The 18,287-nt window shown below is 38.4% G+C and overlaps 1 protein-coding gene across 1 annotated transcript in view; it reads left to right on the top strand.

Annotated features, from left to right (window-relative positions):
• Positions 1-1,351: 1,351 nt before the first annotated feature.
• Positions 1,352-18,287, top strand: part of DSG4 (desmoglein 4) — a 43,995-nt gene continuing 27,059 nt past the window's right edge. The window contains 4 exon segments of the mRNA XM_047086876.1: positions 1,352-1,421; positions 15,340-15,488; positions 16,181-16,216; positions 17,750-17,881. Coding sequence (XP_046942832.1) covers positions 1,352-1,421; positions 15,340-15,488; positions 16,181-16,216; positions 17,750-17,881 — 387 coding nt within the window.

The raw sequence follows: 18,287 nt of genomic DNA, 5'->3' as shown, positions 1-18,287 counted from the left end.
TTCTGAGATGCAGCAATGATGCAACCCCCCCTTTCAAATTCTCCAACCAACGTATATTAGCAGTTAGAGAACATTCAACTACCTTCTCTTTTTATATTTGTTGATGATGCTTGCCAGCCTGCAATTTTTTTCACAGGGGAGCTATACCTATTCTAAATCCACACTAACAAAGGATAAGAGAGAAATGAAAAAAGGGAAATGATATTCTGAAACATCCAGATACTGCTCTGGTCTTTTGCCCTTAAATTCTCAGGTTCCCCATCTCCGCTTCTTCTCAATAAATATTTATGAGGGTTTCAAATGTGTTACTCACTCATATTATGTACTTTTTTATCAGTGGATATGCCACAAAGAGTGACCAAACTCTGTATTGCAGTTACCTTAAGCCAGTTTAGTTAATGTCATATCATATATAACAGGCTCAACTGTATATGGAGGAAAGAATATGCTAAAATGTGCAAAAACAACATACTAGTGAAATCAGAGTCTCTCTGTCCTAACCTTATTTTTCAGAACATCTTTAAACTTGAGGAATGCAGTTTGACCACAGGACTTCTTAAGGAGGGAAGCAGGAATCACCTTAAGAGATGAGAGTTTCATTATTCTATCTCTCTCCCTACACCATCCTTTGGGCCTGATGCCTCTTCACAACGTCCTCTGCTCCAAGTGTCAGTCCTTAAAGTTGGTTCTGTAGTGTACATATGTGTGTGTGTTGTTAGTATATATAATTTTGCTTTTATGATGTTGGCAGAAGAAGAAGCCTACTAATTTTATTCAGCATGATGATAGGCCCTAACATCTTAATTATTTTTCATGTTGTGAGTAATTTATTATTCATTGGGTATCTTCCCTGTAAATCTTGTCCTCCCTCTGTAAGATTTTTCTTTGGTGTCCAACAAAGGGTTTCATTGCAATAAGAATCAAGGTGTGTCTATGTTCTTACCCAGAGCTCAAACAATGCCAGCCTTCCAGACCAGCCCAAGAGTTTGGGGTGGGGAAACAGAGTCATTATAGAACATTTTCATTCCTCTGCCCAGAAAGCACCAGAGTTATCACCCATGCCCTCCTAAAAGGGCATCTTAAAGCACATCTTGCTGCAGAGCCGAATTCAGAACCCAGAAGACTAGGACTAAAATCAAATTTCATCCGGGTTCGTGTGCAAGAAAGACCTGAAGGAATGGATTGGCTCCTTTTCAGGAACATCTGCCTTTTGATCATTTTAATGGTAAGTAGAATTTAAAGGCCTGGGGAAGGAAATGCAGCCTTAAGGCCTTATCTCTTCTGTCAGTTGTCAGAGTTTCTATATGGGATTTATTCCATTTTTAAACCTGTTCCTATAAAAAAGAGTTCTATGAGTTCAGCCTATGGTGACTTCAAAGGACTCTCCATGCTGGAGGGACCAAATGCCATAGAAAAGCAGGGTGAGAATTTGGCTGAACTAGACTTCAATGGCGTCACAGACATAATCTAATTCAGATTAAATGCCGTAACAATTCTAAAACTTATAATCAGAAACAAAATTATTTTCCATTTTCTTTTATTTATACTTAAACCAAAACCCTACATGTGTAGGGAAGTAAGTTGGTCAAGCCCATTTCTTTTATACAGTTATTTCCCTGTGAGTTTGTTTCAAGGCGAAGTAATGTTAGCTATCTCAAAATTACATTGTAACTAACCATGAAATATTTAAGTCATATGAGAATTTTTTCCTATCAGAAATGGCTAAAGAAAGTGAAGAAAACCAAGCCATCAAGATGAACCCTATCTGGGATTATTAAAGCATTCCTACAGTCCAGGAAGGAACTATTTAGATGATATATTTATTTAAAATAAACATGGAATTTTGGTTATTATACTACTTTCCTCCTTTGGTGCTCAAAGCATAAAGTGCTTTCCGGATAGGTATCACGTACAGCAAGTGTCCTACCCTTGAAAAAGGTAAGGGAGCTTCTAATTCTGGATTCCTAGAGGAACAGAGATCAGGTCGGTCAATTCACCAAACTATGCCAATTCAATTAGAAAAAAAATCTATTTTTAAAAATCAATTAAGGGGTGCCTGGAGAGCTCAGTCAGTTAAGAATCCAACTTTTGATCTCGGCTCATGTCATGATCTCATGGTTCATGGGATGGAGCCCCGCTTGGGATTCTCTCTCTCCCTCTCTCTCTCTGAACCTCCTCCTGCACGCTCGCTTGCTCTCTCTTTTTATTTCTTTCTTTCTCTCTCTTTCTGAAAATAAACATTTAAAGAAAATTAGATTACATTAGACATAAGTCTATTGAATGTCAAATGACAGGACAATTCAGTCAAAAGAGTTAAAAAAATAAAGGGAATGATAAGAGGAGGGAATTATTAGGAAAACTGGACATTTTTTTCTAAGCAAACAAAGGCAAATACCCTATTTTTGGCTGCCTCTCAGTCTCCTAGGAATGTCCACAGTGATGCTATGACATGACCTTGGAAAATGATTTCCACCATATTCTCCGGCAAGTGGCTCTATATAGGATTTATCTTGAACATCAGTTCTAAAAGGCAGAGGGCAGCCAATGCTAGGGAGATAAGGGAACACATTGCTGTCCACTTGCCCTGGCAGGTGCCATTCTTCTGGAATTTACAATTCCCTGAGCTTCCAAAGTGGTGCAGCAGCCTAACACTGCCAAAGGTCACACAGCCCAAACTTGGAAGGAAACAGCGGTAGAACATTCCGTTCTCTGAGCTTGGGAGACAGATTATTAAATAAGACCGTTTTTGAAAAATATTTGTCAACTGAAAAACTCCAAATAGAAGTGTGATGCCCTGTAATAATGATCATTATTTATTTGCATTACAAAAGGAAAGAATCTGATTCAATTTTTAATAGAAATTAAGAATCATCAGTATAGACCTATTGTTATATTTCTATGGGTTATCTCCATGCCTTTCAACTCAGACAAATCTTTTGTTTTTGTAAGGAAAACTCATCCCATGTATCAAGATTTTAAAGGGTACTTCTGAGCATTAAATCTTGCCTCCTATTCTCCGCATAGGCATGTTTTATGACCATTTAATTTTATTGAGTTCATTTTTCTTCTCCTTGATCTTAAAAGGGTATTATATTTCAGATTCTCAGCATCTCTCTTAGGTAGTATTGATTTATTATCCTTACTAATTTTCAGGTTTTTGATACTTAATTTCCCCCTACTCCCCACTGATACTAAAGTATTTGTGTTTTGCATTTCTTAGTAATTGTGATAGACTTAAGGTATTTTCTATTTCTAATAGATCTTTTAACGTATCACTTAATAACTTGTGCAATTAGGAAGTAGAAACTTCTAGAATGTTTCAAGATTAGAACAAGTTAAGGAAAGTCAATATAATATTATGGATGTTGTGGAAAATAGGCACACCTAGTTGTCTTTTGTTTCTTGAACTCTGCCCTTTTTTCATTAACTAAATCAAAGGCTATCTGGGCATCATTGCAGGTCACACTAATGAGGGTGTGGCAGCTTCTCAGAGATGGGTACTTTATGTCATCTATATCTCATCCACAAGGTACTTTAAACAAGATTTTGACTAGCATGATCTATAAATGGTACCCAAAACTCAAGGCTACAGTAGGGCGTCCCATTTTATCATGTAAGCCCTTTGGCATCGTCTTCCTAAGGATGTTCATCATGTTCTCCTGTAAAATGGATTGAGGTAGTCAGGTACAGTCAACACTGAACTGAGACTCAGAAGCCTCAGGGTTGAGTCACAGCTTCCCCTCAAAGGGGCTGTGTACCTTTGGCCAAAGCACCCAACCTTTCAGGGCCTCATCGTGCCCCACGTCAGGAAACACTGTTAGACATGATGTCACTAAGCTCCTGCCAATGCAGAAACTCTGAGATTCTTTAGTTACCTCTACTGAAGAGTTATGTAGCAGAAGTCTGCATCTGGCTCACAAATAGTATTTTCATAACTTTAGTCGCAGAATCTACAGATTTGGGTCATGCTGGGGATTGTATAGGTTTTACTAAGAAAGAATCACTTAAGGCAGTAAGTGAGCTGTAAGAGACCTGTATTCTATCCAGTAGATGATATCATAAAAAACAGCTATGTAGTTTCTATCAGATAAGAATTTTGGGGTACATATGGTGATCATATGCTACCTGTGAGATGTAAACACTTCAACTAAGTATTCTTGCTCTTGGAAAATAAAGCAGGTAGGTAGCTAAGCATATAAATATTATCTCACTGTAAGTTGAAAACAGACACCAAAATTTACAAACATATTTAGAACTAACCTAGCCACTTATCAATTTAGTTCTCACATAAAACAATGTGATTCTGCCATATAGAACAGTCATTTGTTTTTTATTTTATTGTCAGACAAATCTCTACGTGTATAGACTTATGGGAACACCACCACTAACAACAACCACAACAAAAACACATTATCTGATTTTGGTTTTCATTTGTGCTAAATAGAATATCCTAAGTAGCATTAAGTGACTGGTTTTAATACTGCTTGTTACAAAAACCTTGACGTCCCAATTTGGCCAATGCTGTATCCTATCCATGCTTCTTTTACATTGTCTATTACATTCTAGTATCTTTTTTCACTTACCTGCTTTCCTCCCTCTTTCAACATGTAACACTAAAGGTTCCATGGAAGCAAATCTCACCTCTATTATTTTTGTTGTTGTCAATATAACTGACTAGAGAATTACAATATATACTTTAATCCCAGTAGGCAAATCTTTATTTTTGCCTTCAGATTCCTACAAACTTCACACTGGGCTACAAAAAAATGTTATAACCCAGGAGATATCTAGTATTATTACCATAACATGACCTGAGATTTTAATAGAGTCTTCTCAATAATATCTACCTTGTAGATATTATGTAGATGTAGTTGTAGGATAAAAATCCTGCCCTGAAAATATTTCATGGTTCTTGAGACTCAATGATGTTTTCCCTTTTACAAAGATATTTTTCTTTTTTAGAGAACTTCTCAATCCTGAGTAGTAGCTGCCTCCTTTTTAGTCCCCAAGTATCCAGGTAGGAGTTCCTTACAAAGTAATGAAACTGCTGTTTGAGTTGCAGGGATACTTCCTTCCCTTTCCCAAGTGGGAGAGCAGCTGGAATATTGGAATATTTCACACACAGAGAACACCTCTGATGAAAGGGTTTCTGGAAGGAGTGACCTGAGTGAAACCTTCAGATATGACCTGCATGAGAAATATTTGCCTTTCCTTTCTACTTGGAAAATTACACAGCTTATAAACTAAAATGCCACTACTTGATATACCTTCAATTATAAACAAAAGTGGTATAATTAGGCTTGAACTTGGCATCTCTGACATATCCCTATGAGGATACCAATTGCTTTACTCAATTATTTTTATAAGTATTATTCAGGAGAGAACTGCTTATTAATAAGTTAGTCTGAGGTGTGCAAATGACTTCAAAAACTGACTTCAAAAAGGTAAGTCACAAAAATGAAAAACATCCTGGTTCAGTAGCTACTACTTTAAATACACTCATCATGGAAAAGAATGGTATGTAGTCTAATATTGCAGTTAGTACACATAATGACTTGGATTCCAATATCTTGTATAAAATCACCGTATTTTCTGTAGGAGAAAGTACTGACAAGGAAAAACAGGCCCAGAAAAACTTCAGTAATTTGCCAAAAGTTAGATGGCTACTGGATATTGTATATATAACCTATTATTCTCCCTAGAATGGGTACATCATAACAGGTTGGAATGTGTCTCCCACAAAAAAAAAAAAAAAACAACAGTACCTGTCACATAATATGTATCAATGAAAAATCTTAAATGAATGGATGGATTTTGTTTCTAATGCATCTTTCTAACCAAGTCACTTCTCCATATTTCCCACTTATCACCTAATAGGCAACTTTAATGTGGTTTAGTGAGCTATAAAGCCAGCTTGATGGTTTAAAATGGAGACAACCAAGGAGTTGGATCTCAGGGATTTGGTCTGGAACTGCATGCTCGTTTCACCCCCTTACCCTACAAAACATTTTACAGTTAACAAAGTCATTTCACACGCATAACAAAAGTCCTAAAGGATAAACAGAAGTAACCTCATTTTACAAATAAACTTTAGGACATAAATGATTCATAAATGTACTATAAGTGGTACAGTTGTAATTTGAACCAAATATTACACGTCCAAAACTTTATCCACTCTTCCTGATTTGACTCCTTCTCTCAACTGGGCCAATGCTGTATCCCATCCATGCTTCTTTTACAGGGTCTGTAACATTCCAGTATCTTTTTATATCTGCTTTCCTCTTTCTTTGAACGTGAGAGCCCTTTCTGGGCAGATACTCTATCTTAGTTTTCATTCTGGGAGAGTAAGTAGCACGGGTGCATATGTTTTAGCTTCTGAGGCACATTTATATTGCCAGAAAAAGGCCTATTCAGGTTACTTCAGTTAATTCAATTTATTGTAAGGACGTCCAAAGAAAAAAGGAAGATGGGAAACCTTCTCATCAACTAGGCCAGAGAGAGCATAGCACACCCAGGATACCAAACATCTCTCTGGGTTATTTCTGCTCCCTCAACTGCAGGTGCCTCTAACTCCCTTTTTCATGTACTCCACCATCATGGTAACTAGTCCAACAGTCTCCATTTTCTGTGATGCCTTTTAGCCAGGCCCTCAGACCAAACCACACCTTAGAATGGTGCGTGACCTACATAGGCTCCAAAATGGTGACTTTTATAGGCAAGGAATTTCTGCAATTATCCAGGAGCCCATAACTATTTTGCACAGTTTAATTGATGTTCACACAGTTAGGCTACTGTGTGCAACTTAGGAAGACAATGTCATTTCATGTTTCTTCCAAAACACCCATTCCCAGGTATGGAAAGTGAGGAGCCTCCTGACAGGGCTCATGATTTCATAGGGCCTGAGAATAAAACCTGCAGAGTTCCTGCAAGAACACCTGTCCTTAAAGGGACAGGATTTGGAGAGCGTGGCGATTGGGACTCTCATCAGTAGAGCCAGCTGAGTAGGAAGCAGAAATACCAGATGTGTACCACCTCCAACAGGCACGATATAAGTTCTCCTAGATAAGAACCCGGGATCTAACGTTGCAACCTCCCAAAATTAAAAAACAAAAAATGTCGGGGACAGCAAGAGGATGAAAAGGAGCTTCTACTCACAGATTCGCAGGGCAACCATGGATCATTGCTATCCTTCAGTTGAGCTGGGTTCTGTAAAGAGGACAAGAGCAAATAAAATAAACTCCAAACACTCCTTTTATCCCTTTAAACTGAGGACTGATCAGGTTGATGTGGCTAATTTCAAGTCTTTAAAAATGAGTGACTAGTACTTTTATATGACAGGGTGTGCTGTGAACATACCCTCTAAAGCACAGAAGAAAACTCTTTCACTTTTCTTCCTCTTTATGAACACACTGTGCATTTCCTGTGCCTATCACTTTCACACTTTTTGTTCGTTTTAGATCAGAACCTGAAACAGAGAGAGGCTAGGAGATTTATCCAAGGTCACATAGCTGGTAAACAAAGTCAAGACACGTCCTCAGTTCTTCTGCCTCTAATGTGTCTAAACCACATTGCTTTTTATGAAGCTAAACTATAATTTAGTGCTACATATCCATTTTGAGACAGAAACTATTTGACTTAGAAATATACACAGATTTGGGGTGCCGGGGTGGCTCAGTCAGTTGAGTGTCTGACTCTTGATTTTGGCTCAGGTCATGATCTCACGGCTCATGAGTTCAAGCCCTGTGTCGGGCTCTGCACTGACAGCATGGAGCCTGCTTGGGATTTTCTCTCTCCTCTCTCTGCCTCTTTCTCTCTCTCTCTCTTTCTCTCTCTTTCAAAAACAAATAAATAAATAATTGAAAAAAGAAATATACACAGATTTCAGAAACTTGATATCAGCCTAATTGCTGCTATAACAATAATCTTCATTTGGGGTACACATATCCCTGAGATACATGATCATGCTTCTCATGTAACCCTGAGATACATGATCATACTTATACAGAGGTATAAGTGCACAGATAGTTTTAAATGAATCATTCACTACATACTCAGCTTCCACATATATATTCTTTCCTTAAGTCAACATGATGAACATGTACCTGAACCTGAAGTATCAAGCTGACCTCTCCCAAATCTCCCTTTAAAAAAAAGTCACACCTCTCACACATGGAAAACATTGCTAGGTTGCACTGCAATGGATTGCAAAAGTATCCGGGGCAGTGAGCCAAGCGATAATTCAAAATATCCATATCAGAACTGAGAAAGAATTGACTCTAAAATTCATAGTGTCCTCTTACAAGTCATATGATCTTCAATTATTTATTTTCAACAATATTAAAAGAGGACCCAATAGGGTTGCCAGTGTATAGGTCATTATAAATCATTTTTAACGATAGATGAAACATTATTAAACATTCTCAAAAATTCAAAATACTGTAAAAACGTTACTCTCCGTGGCAATGTTAATGTTCAAAATTGTCTGCTATTGCAAGATCACTTATAAGAACGCAGTAAATCCAAAGATGTATTTTGGAAATATAAAGAAAGAAGATGAAAGTAAAATTTTGTTCTCTTAAATTTTACACATATATTCTATTTCTTCAAAGATTTTAACATATTTTTAAACACTAAAGCCTCTGGCAGATTCATGATTAGCAATAAATTCCAGATCATCACTCAGCAAAAGTAAAATATCTATTGTGTCCTCCTTTTAGATCAGAACAAGACTTTCACTTACAACATATATCTCCGTGTAACTTCCCATACCTGCACAATTTGAAGCACAAAAGGCTCCATAATGATCAATCTTACATTTTTCATCTAGTCTGTATATGTGGTAGAACTAATTTTATGAACACAAAACATTAAATAAGAGACAGTGATAAAGTACAAATATTATTTTGTCCTCCTTTTTCTTTTTGAAAATGTTCATTTTTTTTAATGTTTATTTGTTTTTGAAGGAAAGAGACAGAGTGTGAGTGGGGGAGGGGCAGAGAGAGAGGGAGACACAGAATCCGAAACAGGCTTCAGGCTCTGAGCTGTCAGCACAGAGCCGACGCAGGGCTCGAACCCACAAACTGCAAGATCATGACCTGAGCCGAAGTCGGACGCTTAACTGACTGAGCCACCCAGGTGCCCCTGTCTTCCTTTTTTAAATCACCCAAGGATTTGCAAAGTAAACACAGATTACAAACAAAACCAACTTCTAGGTTTCAAACAAAGCTTATTATTTCATTTTTCTTAAATAGATAGACCTGTGGCAAAAATCAAGTGTAATAAGACCTTAATCATACCACAGATCCAGCATATGGCCCTGTCTGTAGGAGGCAGTCCCCTCTAGCTGTTTTATCCTCATGCCAATGTATTTGCAAGGAGTAGAGTTGAAGTCACTGCTCCCCAACTGGTTTTCTAATCTATCATCTGCCCATTTGTACAAAAACACAATTTAGTCACATTGACGCTCAAAGTCCTATGGTGCCTTGGTGGCTCAGTCGGTTAAGCGTTCAACTTCGGCTGAGGGTATGATCTCATGGTTTGTGAGTTCCAGTCCCGTGTGGGGCTCTGTGCTGCACTAACAGCACAGAGCCTGCTTCAGATTCTCTGTCTCACTCTCCCTTTGCCCCTCCCCCGCTCACACACACACACTCTCTCTCTCTCTTTCTCTCAAAAGTAAATAAGTAAACATTAAAAAAAAAAAGTCCTATGGTGCAAATGCCTGATAAATGATTTTAGTCATTCTCTCGGGTGCTGCTAATCAAATAGTTATTTTCTCATGGAAATTTATCATACTTATAATTAGATCAGTGTTTTACAGATCAGGTAAAAAGTTGAAAAGAAATCTCACAAAATTACTATTTAAGGCATGGGAAAGTCTAAGAAATCACTTAAAATTAGGGAGAGAAAATTCTCCATAAGATAAGGAACAAGCGCTGTAAGTCCCAGAAGTGTGTCTGAGTGCACGTGGAAGGCAGCCCACCCATTCAGAGGCTGCTCCAAGTTCAATGCTTAACCAAGAGCAGGGATAGTGAGTGACCACATGCATATCATGAACCAAAAGAAAAGATATCAAAAGCCACCATGAAATAATTTCTCTCAAAGAACTGTGTGGATTATCTCATACACCTGTATATCTGCATATATTTTTCCCTTTACATCTTCTACATTTTTAGTAATGCCACCCTCGATTTTTGCAAGGCTTAATATCTTTATCAATTTTATAGTGATGGTCTATTCATTTCTACAACAAATACTTACTGCATGCCTAGTCACTGGGCATTCTGATAGGAGAGGGTAGGAACATGATCCCCAAAATCCCAACTTTCTTGGAACATGTAGAGTAGTGGACAGGTACAGATAACAGAGAAGTAAATGGTTAACTTTTCAAAATAACATCAGACACTGAAAAAGTGCTGGGAAGACTCTTACAGAGGAAGATGTAACAATGATGGATTTGACAACCATTGACAAAGGGTGGCCATGGATGCTGACTGAGCTTGGGGATGGGGGACTCGGGTATATCTCACTAAGAAAGAGACAGGGCCAGTGTTTTGAAAATCAGAAGGTTGATGGGATGCCTGGGTGGCTCAGTCGGTTGAGCGTTGGACTTTGGCTCAGGTCATGATTTCACAGCTCGTGGGTTCAAGCCCCGTGTTGGCTTCTGTGCTGACAGCTCAGAGCCTGGAGCCTACTTCAGATTCTGTGTCTCCCCCTCTCTCTGCCCTTCTCCCACTCATGCTCTATCTCTCTCTCTCAAAAATAAACATTAAAAATTTTTATTAAAAAAAAAGAAAGAAAGAAAGAAAATCAGAAGTTTGAGCTTTCCCGGCGGTGATTCAGTAACCTGAGACAAGGGAGAACTTGAGTCCTAGAACAGAGAGCATCAGGGACAGAGATAAAGGACAGAGCTGGGAGAAGGGCAGGGCCAAATCAGATAGAGCCTCTTTGCTATGAAGGCAGTCTAAATTCCATTCTAATGGCCATGGGAAGTTGCCTTGCAAGTTTGAAGCAAGGGAGTGACTCAATCCAATTTGTGGTATTTTTAAATTTTTTTTTTAATTTTTAATTTTGAGAGAGGGGGGCGGGCACAGAAAGAAGGAGAGACAGACCATCAGTGCAGAGCCCACTAGGGGGCTCGAGCCTGAGCTGAAATCAAGAGTCAGACACTTAACCAACTGTACCACCCAGACACCCCAATCCAAATTATGTTTTATAAAAATTGCCTTGGCTATCATGTCATATTTTATTTGGCTCTTGCAAAAAAGTCTGTGATATGGCCCCTAAGCTATTTTACCTTATATACATAATATCAGATTTAAATAAGGTTTGTATTTGGTTACTTCTTCAAACTGTAGTACCAATCTTAAGAGAATTGGGGATAACTAGTTAGGAAAGAGTCTTAACGAGAATAGATTTGGTACTCCTAAGGAACATATCTAAAAGCTATACGTTATACTCCACAATAAACATGTTTGTATAATAGTTTTCAGTGGAGATGCACTTAATCAGTTAACAATAAATAAGCTTCTATGCAAGCAAGAAAGCTTTCCCAACTTTTCTTTAAACGCAAGTGCAATGACATGATTGTCTATGTAGAAAATCGAAAAGAATTGACAAGACAATTCCTGGAACTAATAAGCAATTACAACAAGGCTGCAGGATACGAGGTTGATATACAAAAGTCAAATGCTTTTTAATATACCAGCAATGAACAAGTGGAATTTGAAATTTAAAACACAATACCATTTAAATTAATACTCCCCCCACTTGTACCCCAATGTTCATAGCAGCACTCTCAACAATAGCCAAATTATGGAAAGAGCCTAAATGTCCATCAACTGATGAATGGATAAAGAAATTGTGGTTTATATACACAATGGAATACTACGTGGCAATGAGAAAAAATGAAATATGGCCTTTTGTAGCAACGTGGATGGAACTGGAGAGTGTGATGCTAAGTGAAATAAGCCATACAGAGAAAGACAGATACCATATGGTTTCACTCTTATGTGGATCCTGAGAAACTTAACAGGAACCCATGGGGGAGGGGAAGGTAAAAAAAAAAAAAAAAAAAGGACGTTAGAGTGGGAGAGAGCCAAAGCATAAGAGACTGTTAAAAACTGAGAACAAACTGAGGGTTGATGGGGGGTGGGAGGGAGGGGCGGGTGGGTGATGGGTATTGAGGAGGGCACCTTTTGGGATGAGCACTGGGTGTTGTATGGAAACCAATTTGTCAATAAACTTCATATAAAAAAAAATAAATTAATACTCCCCCAAATTAAACTGTTAGGTATCAATCTAACAAAATATATACAAGGTATACATGAGAAATTCTAGAAAAATTAAATAGAGACCTATTCCATGTTTGAGAGAGAGAGAAGAGAAGTGGAGGGAAGGGAGAAAATAGAGACAGGTGGGAAGCTGAAGATGAGGAACAAGAATCTCTTAACATGAGATGAGGGCTCACGTGCCAGGCTCACCAACCTTCCGGCATCCACCGAGGCAGTGTTTCCAGTTAACCTCCCGCTGGAGGACAGTGCTTGACAATCACGTATCAGAGTTTAACGTACAGCACTATCCGTTCTCTGTTTTCCAAACATCTCAATGACCTGAATGGAAGCTACCTACTAAAGTGATATATAAGGCAACCTTCGAAATATATGATGTCTTTATGTATTCATTGATGTGGAACTCTACCACAATAATCACTGAATGAAAAAAACAAATTACCAAATGGTGTATTATAATATAATTCTCCTTTGGTCAAAAAAAAAATATTACAACTTATGTGAGTATGTGTTTTTGGAAGAAAAAAAAAAAGCCTGAAAGGAATTCTCCAAATATTAGCAGTGGCAATCTCCAAGTAGTGGGATTTAGTGGGATTTTTACTTGTCCTTACCCTCTTTCCAGAATCATCTAATTTTCTAACACCAAAAAACCTGACTCTCAAGGGACATTATTTAGTATGAAATAAAACATCTTTCACACCCAAATAAAACCATCTTCTATTAAATACTGAACTTCTTTTCTATGTCTAGATATTTTGCTGATATCTAGTAAAAGTACACGTGAGGAAGAAAGTGAATTAAGAAGAAACACGATGCCCTACTGCCGAATTTCTAATATGCATTTTTTCCCTTCCTGGGCTCAGGTGCCATTCCAAATCCCCACCACACACCCATTCCCTCTTATACCCCCGCATACACACACATACCTGCAGATCTGCTCTGCACCCTGCCTACCTGTCCTAGTCTCTCTCCAGTCTCTCCCTGTTTCACTCTGTTCCCTGTCTCACCGGAGTTCACAATAGTACCTTATCATCTCCCTGAATCTCCAGTCAGCCTTGGTAACAATCCCCAACCAGAGGACAGCCCTATCATTCCTTTTCTTCCCACTCCTAGGCTGTCAAGTTCTACTTTATTTTTTTTAACGTTTATTTATTTTTGAGACAGAGAGAGACAGAGCATGAATAGGGGAGGGTCAGAGAGAGAGGGAGACACAGAATCCGAAACAGGCTCCAGGCTCTGAGCGGTCAGCACAGAGCCTGACGCGGGGCTCGAACCCACGGACCTCGAGATCATGACCTGAGCTGAAGTCGGACGCTTAACTGACTGAGCCACCCAGGCGCCCCACGTCAAGTTCTACTTTAAAAAAGGCTCAAAACTGGGGCGCCTGGGTGGCTCAGTCGGTTGAGCATCCAACTTCGGCTCAGGTCATGATCTTGCAGTCCATGAGTTCGAGCCCTGCATCGGGCTCTGTGCTGACAGCTCAGAGCCTGGAGCCTGCTTCGGATTCTGTGTCTCCCTCTCTCTCTGCCCCTCCCCCACTCATGCTCTGTCTCCCTCACTCTCAAAAATGAATAAATGCTAAAAAAAAAAAAAAAAAGTTAAAAAAAAAAGGCTCAAAACAGATGGCCTGCACATCATATTCTTGCTTCCTCATCTCAGTTGGTCTTCAAACTCTTCATCAACTACAGACTAATAGTTGCTTGCCTCTGTTTCTAGCCTTCTGTGCTCAAGTGTTCCCTAACATTTATGGCATGAGTTGGCTTCCTGTCACTTTCCTTCACCCTTCCCAATTCTTCTCACTCCAACCCCACAAAATTGTGGAACAGGTATGTGCATAATTTTCCTCTAATTGTGCCTCAAAATGATTTCTCTCTTCATTGAATTCTTCTGATCTTTTGTATCAAAGGAAGAAACAATCTACCTCATTACCAAGTCTCTTTTATTCACATTTTGATCCAGCCATTCCTATTCTCTTTTAATCACAACTGTAACTGTTCCTTGATTTCTTTCCTCTCCTTTTCTCCTTTTTCCTCCTATCACTTTTTCTCCACAGCCCCCTTCTCCTCTGCCTTTAGATCGTATATTTGGTCATGATTTCCCAACATTAAAAAAATATGCCTTGAGATGGCTCAGTCAGTTAAGCATCCAACTGTTGATTTCAGCTCAGGTCATGATCTCTTGGTTCATGGGATCGAGCCTGCATTGGGCTCTGCGCTAACAGCTGACAGCACAGATCCTGTTTGGGATTCTCTCTCTCCTTCTCTCTCTGCCCCTCCTCTCTCTCCCTCTCTCTCTCTCTCTCAGAATAAATAAACTTAAAAAATATATCTTGATCTAATTAACCCCTCAAACTATATCTTACCTCCCACATTTCTTTTATCTCCTAACTGAAAGTGTAATCTACAATTACTATTTCCACTTTCTCAATAACTCATTCCTTGACTCCCATGATTTGGCATATGTCACCAGCAAAAGTTAGTAATGACCCATGACCTTCTCGGTTCCCATTCTCCTTCACCTTGCTATGCACATTAACCATCAAATATTCCCTCTTTGTCTAACCTCTTATCATTCCACTCCAGAGATTCTGTTTCCTCTCTTACTACTTCTCCACCTGCTTATCCAATCTCTCCTTTCTGAACTCAGCTTCCTCATCAACCCACCACAACCACCACAATCATCACCACTTTGTAGCATTCTGACACCGAGAGAATCTGCTCTGCACCCACAGCCTGGTCCCCTGATTCTCTATTCCCTTGGGCTCTTGGAGCCCTCTGCTTTTAGACTTCTTCTTTCTGTACCCTGCACAGATATGAGCATTTCCCATAAGATTCTGTTCCTTGCCTACTTCACTTACCTTACACCATTGCATGTAATAGCCATATTTCCTTTAACTTCAAATAACACTCGTGTTTGGATAAATTCTTCTTTAGCTTTTCTATCTACCACAAATTTTAGAATCACATTAAAAATTTACAAAAATAAAATGAACATCAGACACCCTCTCACTGCAGTGACATTCTCCTGCTGAATTTTCTGTTTCTATGACTAGCACTCCAATTGTCCGTGAAAGCCAAGCTTACACCATCTGACCTTTCCCCTCCTGGCATCCCATGGTCCATAAGCCCTACCAGTTCTTTGGGAATGTTTCTATCTTCTCTCCTTTCCAGTGCCACTTCAACACTGATGTTGGTGTTCTAAGTATGCCTTACCTCAGCAATTGCTAATTCCTACATGTCTTGACTTCAAGTGCTTTTCCTTTACATTCCACCCTTTGTATCGATGCTGTGTATTACACACACTACTTTTGTCACTCTTACTCTCTTATCCAATGAAGTTCAAACTCCTTAATCTGTTACATAAAGCACTTCATGATATGTCTCCAAACTGAGATTCCAAACCTTGTTTCCCATGTCTCTTTACTACTACTTTCCAGCTAATAATATTATTTATCATTTCTGGAACATCCAAAAGTGCCCTGTGTTCATGTTTTACTCTGGCTGAAATTTTCCTTTTTATCAATTCTTCTTATCAAAGCAGCTTCATCCTTGAGAGCCCTTTCAGTCCCTAGTCTCCTACAAGTCCTTACCAAAATTCACTTTGATCACTTGAGTTGTCTGCTATACCCATCCATCAAGCCCATCGGTGCCTCCATTAAAGCATATATCCTAACCTGTCTTGCTGTAATTATGTGTTTTTTCTTCCCTAAAAGTGTAAAAGCCTCTGGAGGGCAAAGAGACTGTATTATTCATTTTGTATTACCCATGCTTATTCTATATTATTAACAAAATGTGGATTTAAGAAATGAATTAACAAAAGAAGATTGTCAATGGTTTTATGACAGTTTCCTTTAAATTATGCACTTTTTGCTAATGTTGTACCTTCTATAACAGGTGGTGCTAGAAGTAAACAGCGAATTTATTGTTGAGGTAATGTATATTAAAACTGTTTTCTCAATTTAAATTGAAAGAAAAATGGAATTTTGTAATGCATCGTATATCGAAAATCAGAATACTGAAATCATTATCACTTAGTAAAAGGTAAGAGAAAGAACCTCTGCCAAACTAAAATAGCAATGGCAAACCCATACTTCTAAATATCCATGTTTTCAGGCATAGTTTGTAACAACTCAATGTCATAGTAACTCCTACTTTTCAAACTGTATTAGTAGTTTATTCATACATTTCTCAACTTAAAGAAGCAGAGTAATACATTAGAATGAGAAGAAGATTTTTAGACAGTTACACCATTAAGAAAGATAACCAATGGTCAATTTCCTCCTTTCAGCGAGGGAAAGATATATATATATATATATATATATATATATATATATATATATATCATCACAACTCAATAGAACAACAGAGAATCCAGTGCCATTAAGAGTGGGACTCAGGAAATAAAGTCCTCGATCTCTGGGAGGGCTTTATTTTCTTACAGTAATTAAACTTTCATCATGATCAATCTCAAATCATTGAAGAAAATAAAATTACCTTTCTAATCTCTGTTGATGAAGAGATCTCTGGTACATTTCAGGAAGTTGTATCAAAATGGGGGGAAAGTGTACGTGTTTTGGTTCTTGAAAGGATAAGCTCCATTCACAGGGAACGTTTCCTTCCCCAAAGTGGTAATTAAATGAAGTATTACCTTCAACAAACATTACGATCATTTAGGCCTCAATAAGTATATTAGGAGTCACTTAAAAATTTATTTATATATATGTATATATGCATACATTTATGCATGTATACAAATATGTTTATGCATGTAGTAACATTTCTAAACTCTTCAATACTTTAAAATTCTTAGACTTCCTCCAACAATAGTAACATAAGACCACAAAGAGAAAAACATATAGCAAGCAGGGATAAATATGGACAACATTGAGAAGACCTGTAGTTATCCATGGGATTATTGCAAGTACCATCAATTCAGTTAAAATATTCTTCTAATCCTACAATAATATATTTGGATGCTTAGCCAGAGTGATGTCCTTACCAAAAGAAAAGAAAAATCCCTTCCCTCTTTTAGGTGACCATACCCACCAGCACAATTTTCCTTTTGCATAGGATGAACTCAATGGAACACCAGCAATCTTTTCAACTCTGGAGATCAGAAAGCCTGGTCAGAGCCCAAAGAGGGGTGAGGAAAGATTGAAAAAAAAAAAAAAAGAAAAAAACACAACATATTATCCAATATAAACACATTATGAGCACGACACATAGCTAATGAAATTTGTTTCACTAGAATCATATAGTTACAAGTGAGATGATTCCAAAAGAAGTAGGTAGGCAAGTGACCAGGCTACATCCACCAAGGGTTTTGAATTAGTGAACACTTTCTTTGTTCCTCAAATTCAATACCTTTGCTTCTTCTGGGTGCACCTTACAATGTTGAATACATGTCCTTACTAAGTAGAACTGTCCTAACACTGTATAAAATGTGAACTATTTTTGCATAAGGTGAGAGAATTAGACGTTGAAAATGGCACTACAAAATGGCAGACAGTCAGAAGACAAAAGCGGGAGTGGATCAAGTTTGCTGCTGCCTGTCGAGAAGGAGAGGACAACTCCAAGAGGAATCCGATTGCCAGAGTAAGTGAGGAAATGAACAGGAGTATGCGGTGCTGATAACACATGATTTGCAGGGCAGGAAAGCCCTCAGACATTTCGGGGATTTGCAGCCTTCACTACTCCACAGTGACTTAGGAAGAGGGGTGACAGGTAGTCATTTGCTCATGTTGCTGAGGCACTGTTTTGAATATTACCTTGTGGGAACTGATACAGAGCAGAGAGTCTTCGAGTGATCCTAGAAGAGAAACCTGGATCTCCAGCACAACTGGGCTTTATCTGTTCATTTGTGTCCTGCTTATCTGTCATAGGTACATGTTATAGAAAATTTATGCATGTAGTAATAATCTTCCGACTATCCCTCCCCCAGATCAAAGGTTTACAGTATTGATTAATTCTCTCCAAGAAAGGAAAGAAAGGAAGTGTCAAA

This window comes from Lynx rufus, unplaced genomic scaffold (assembly GCF_022079265.1).
Source record: "Lynx rufus isolate CCGP_SWC_20201006 ecotype Redwood Valley unplaced genomic scaffold, mLynRuf1.p SCAF_22, whole genome shotgun sequence".
In the NCBI taxonomy this organism is placed as follows: Eukaryota; Metazoa; Chordata; class Mammalia; order Carnivora; family Felidae; genus Lynx; species Lynx rufus.
Note: the sequence above shows the minus strand (reverse complement) of the source record. Positions and strands in the feature narration are given on the sequence as shown.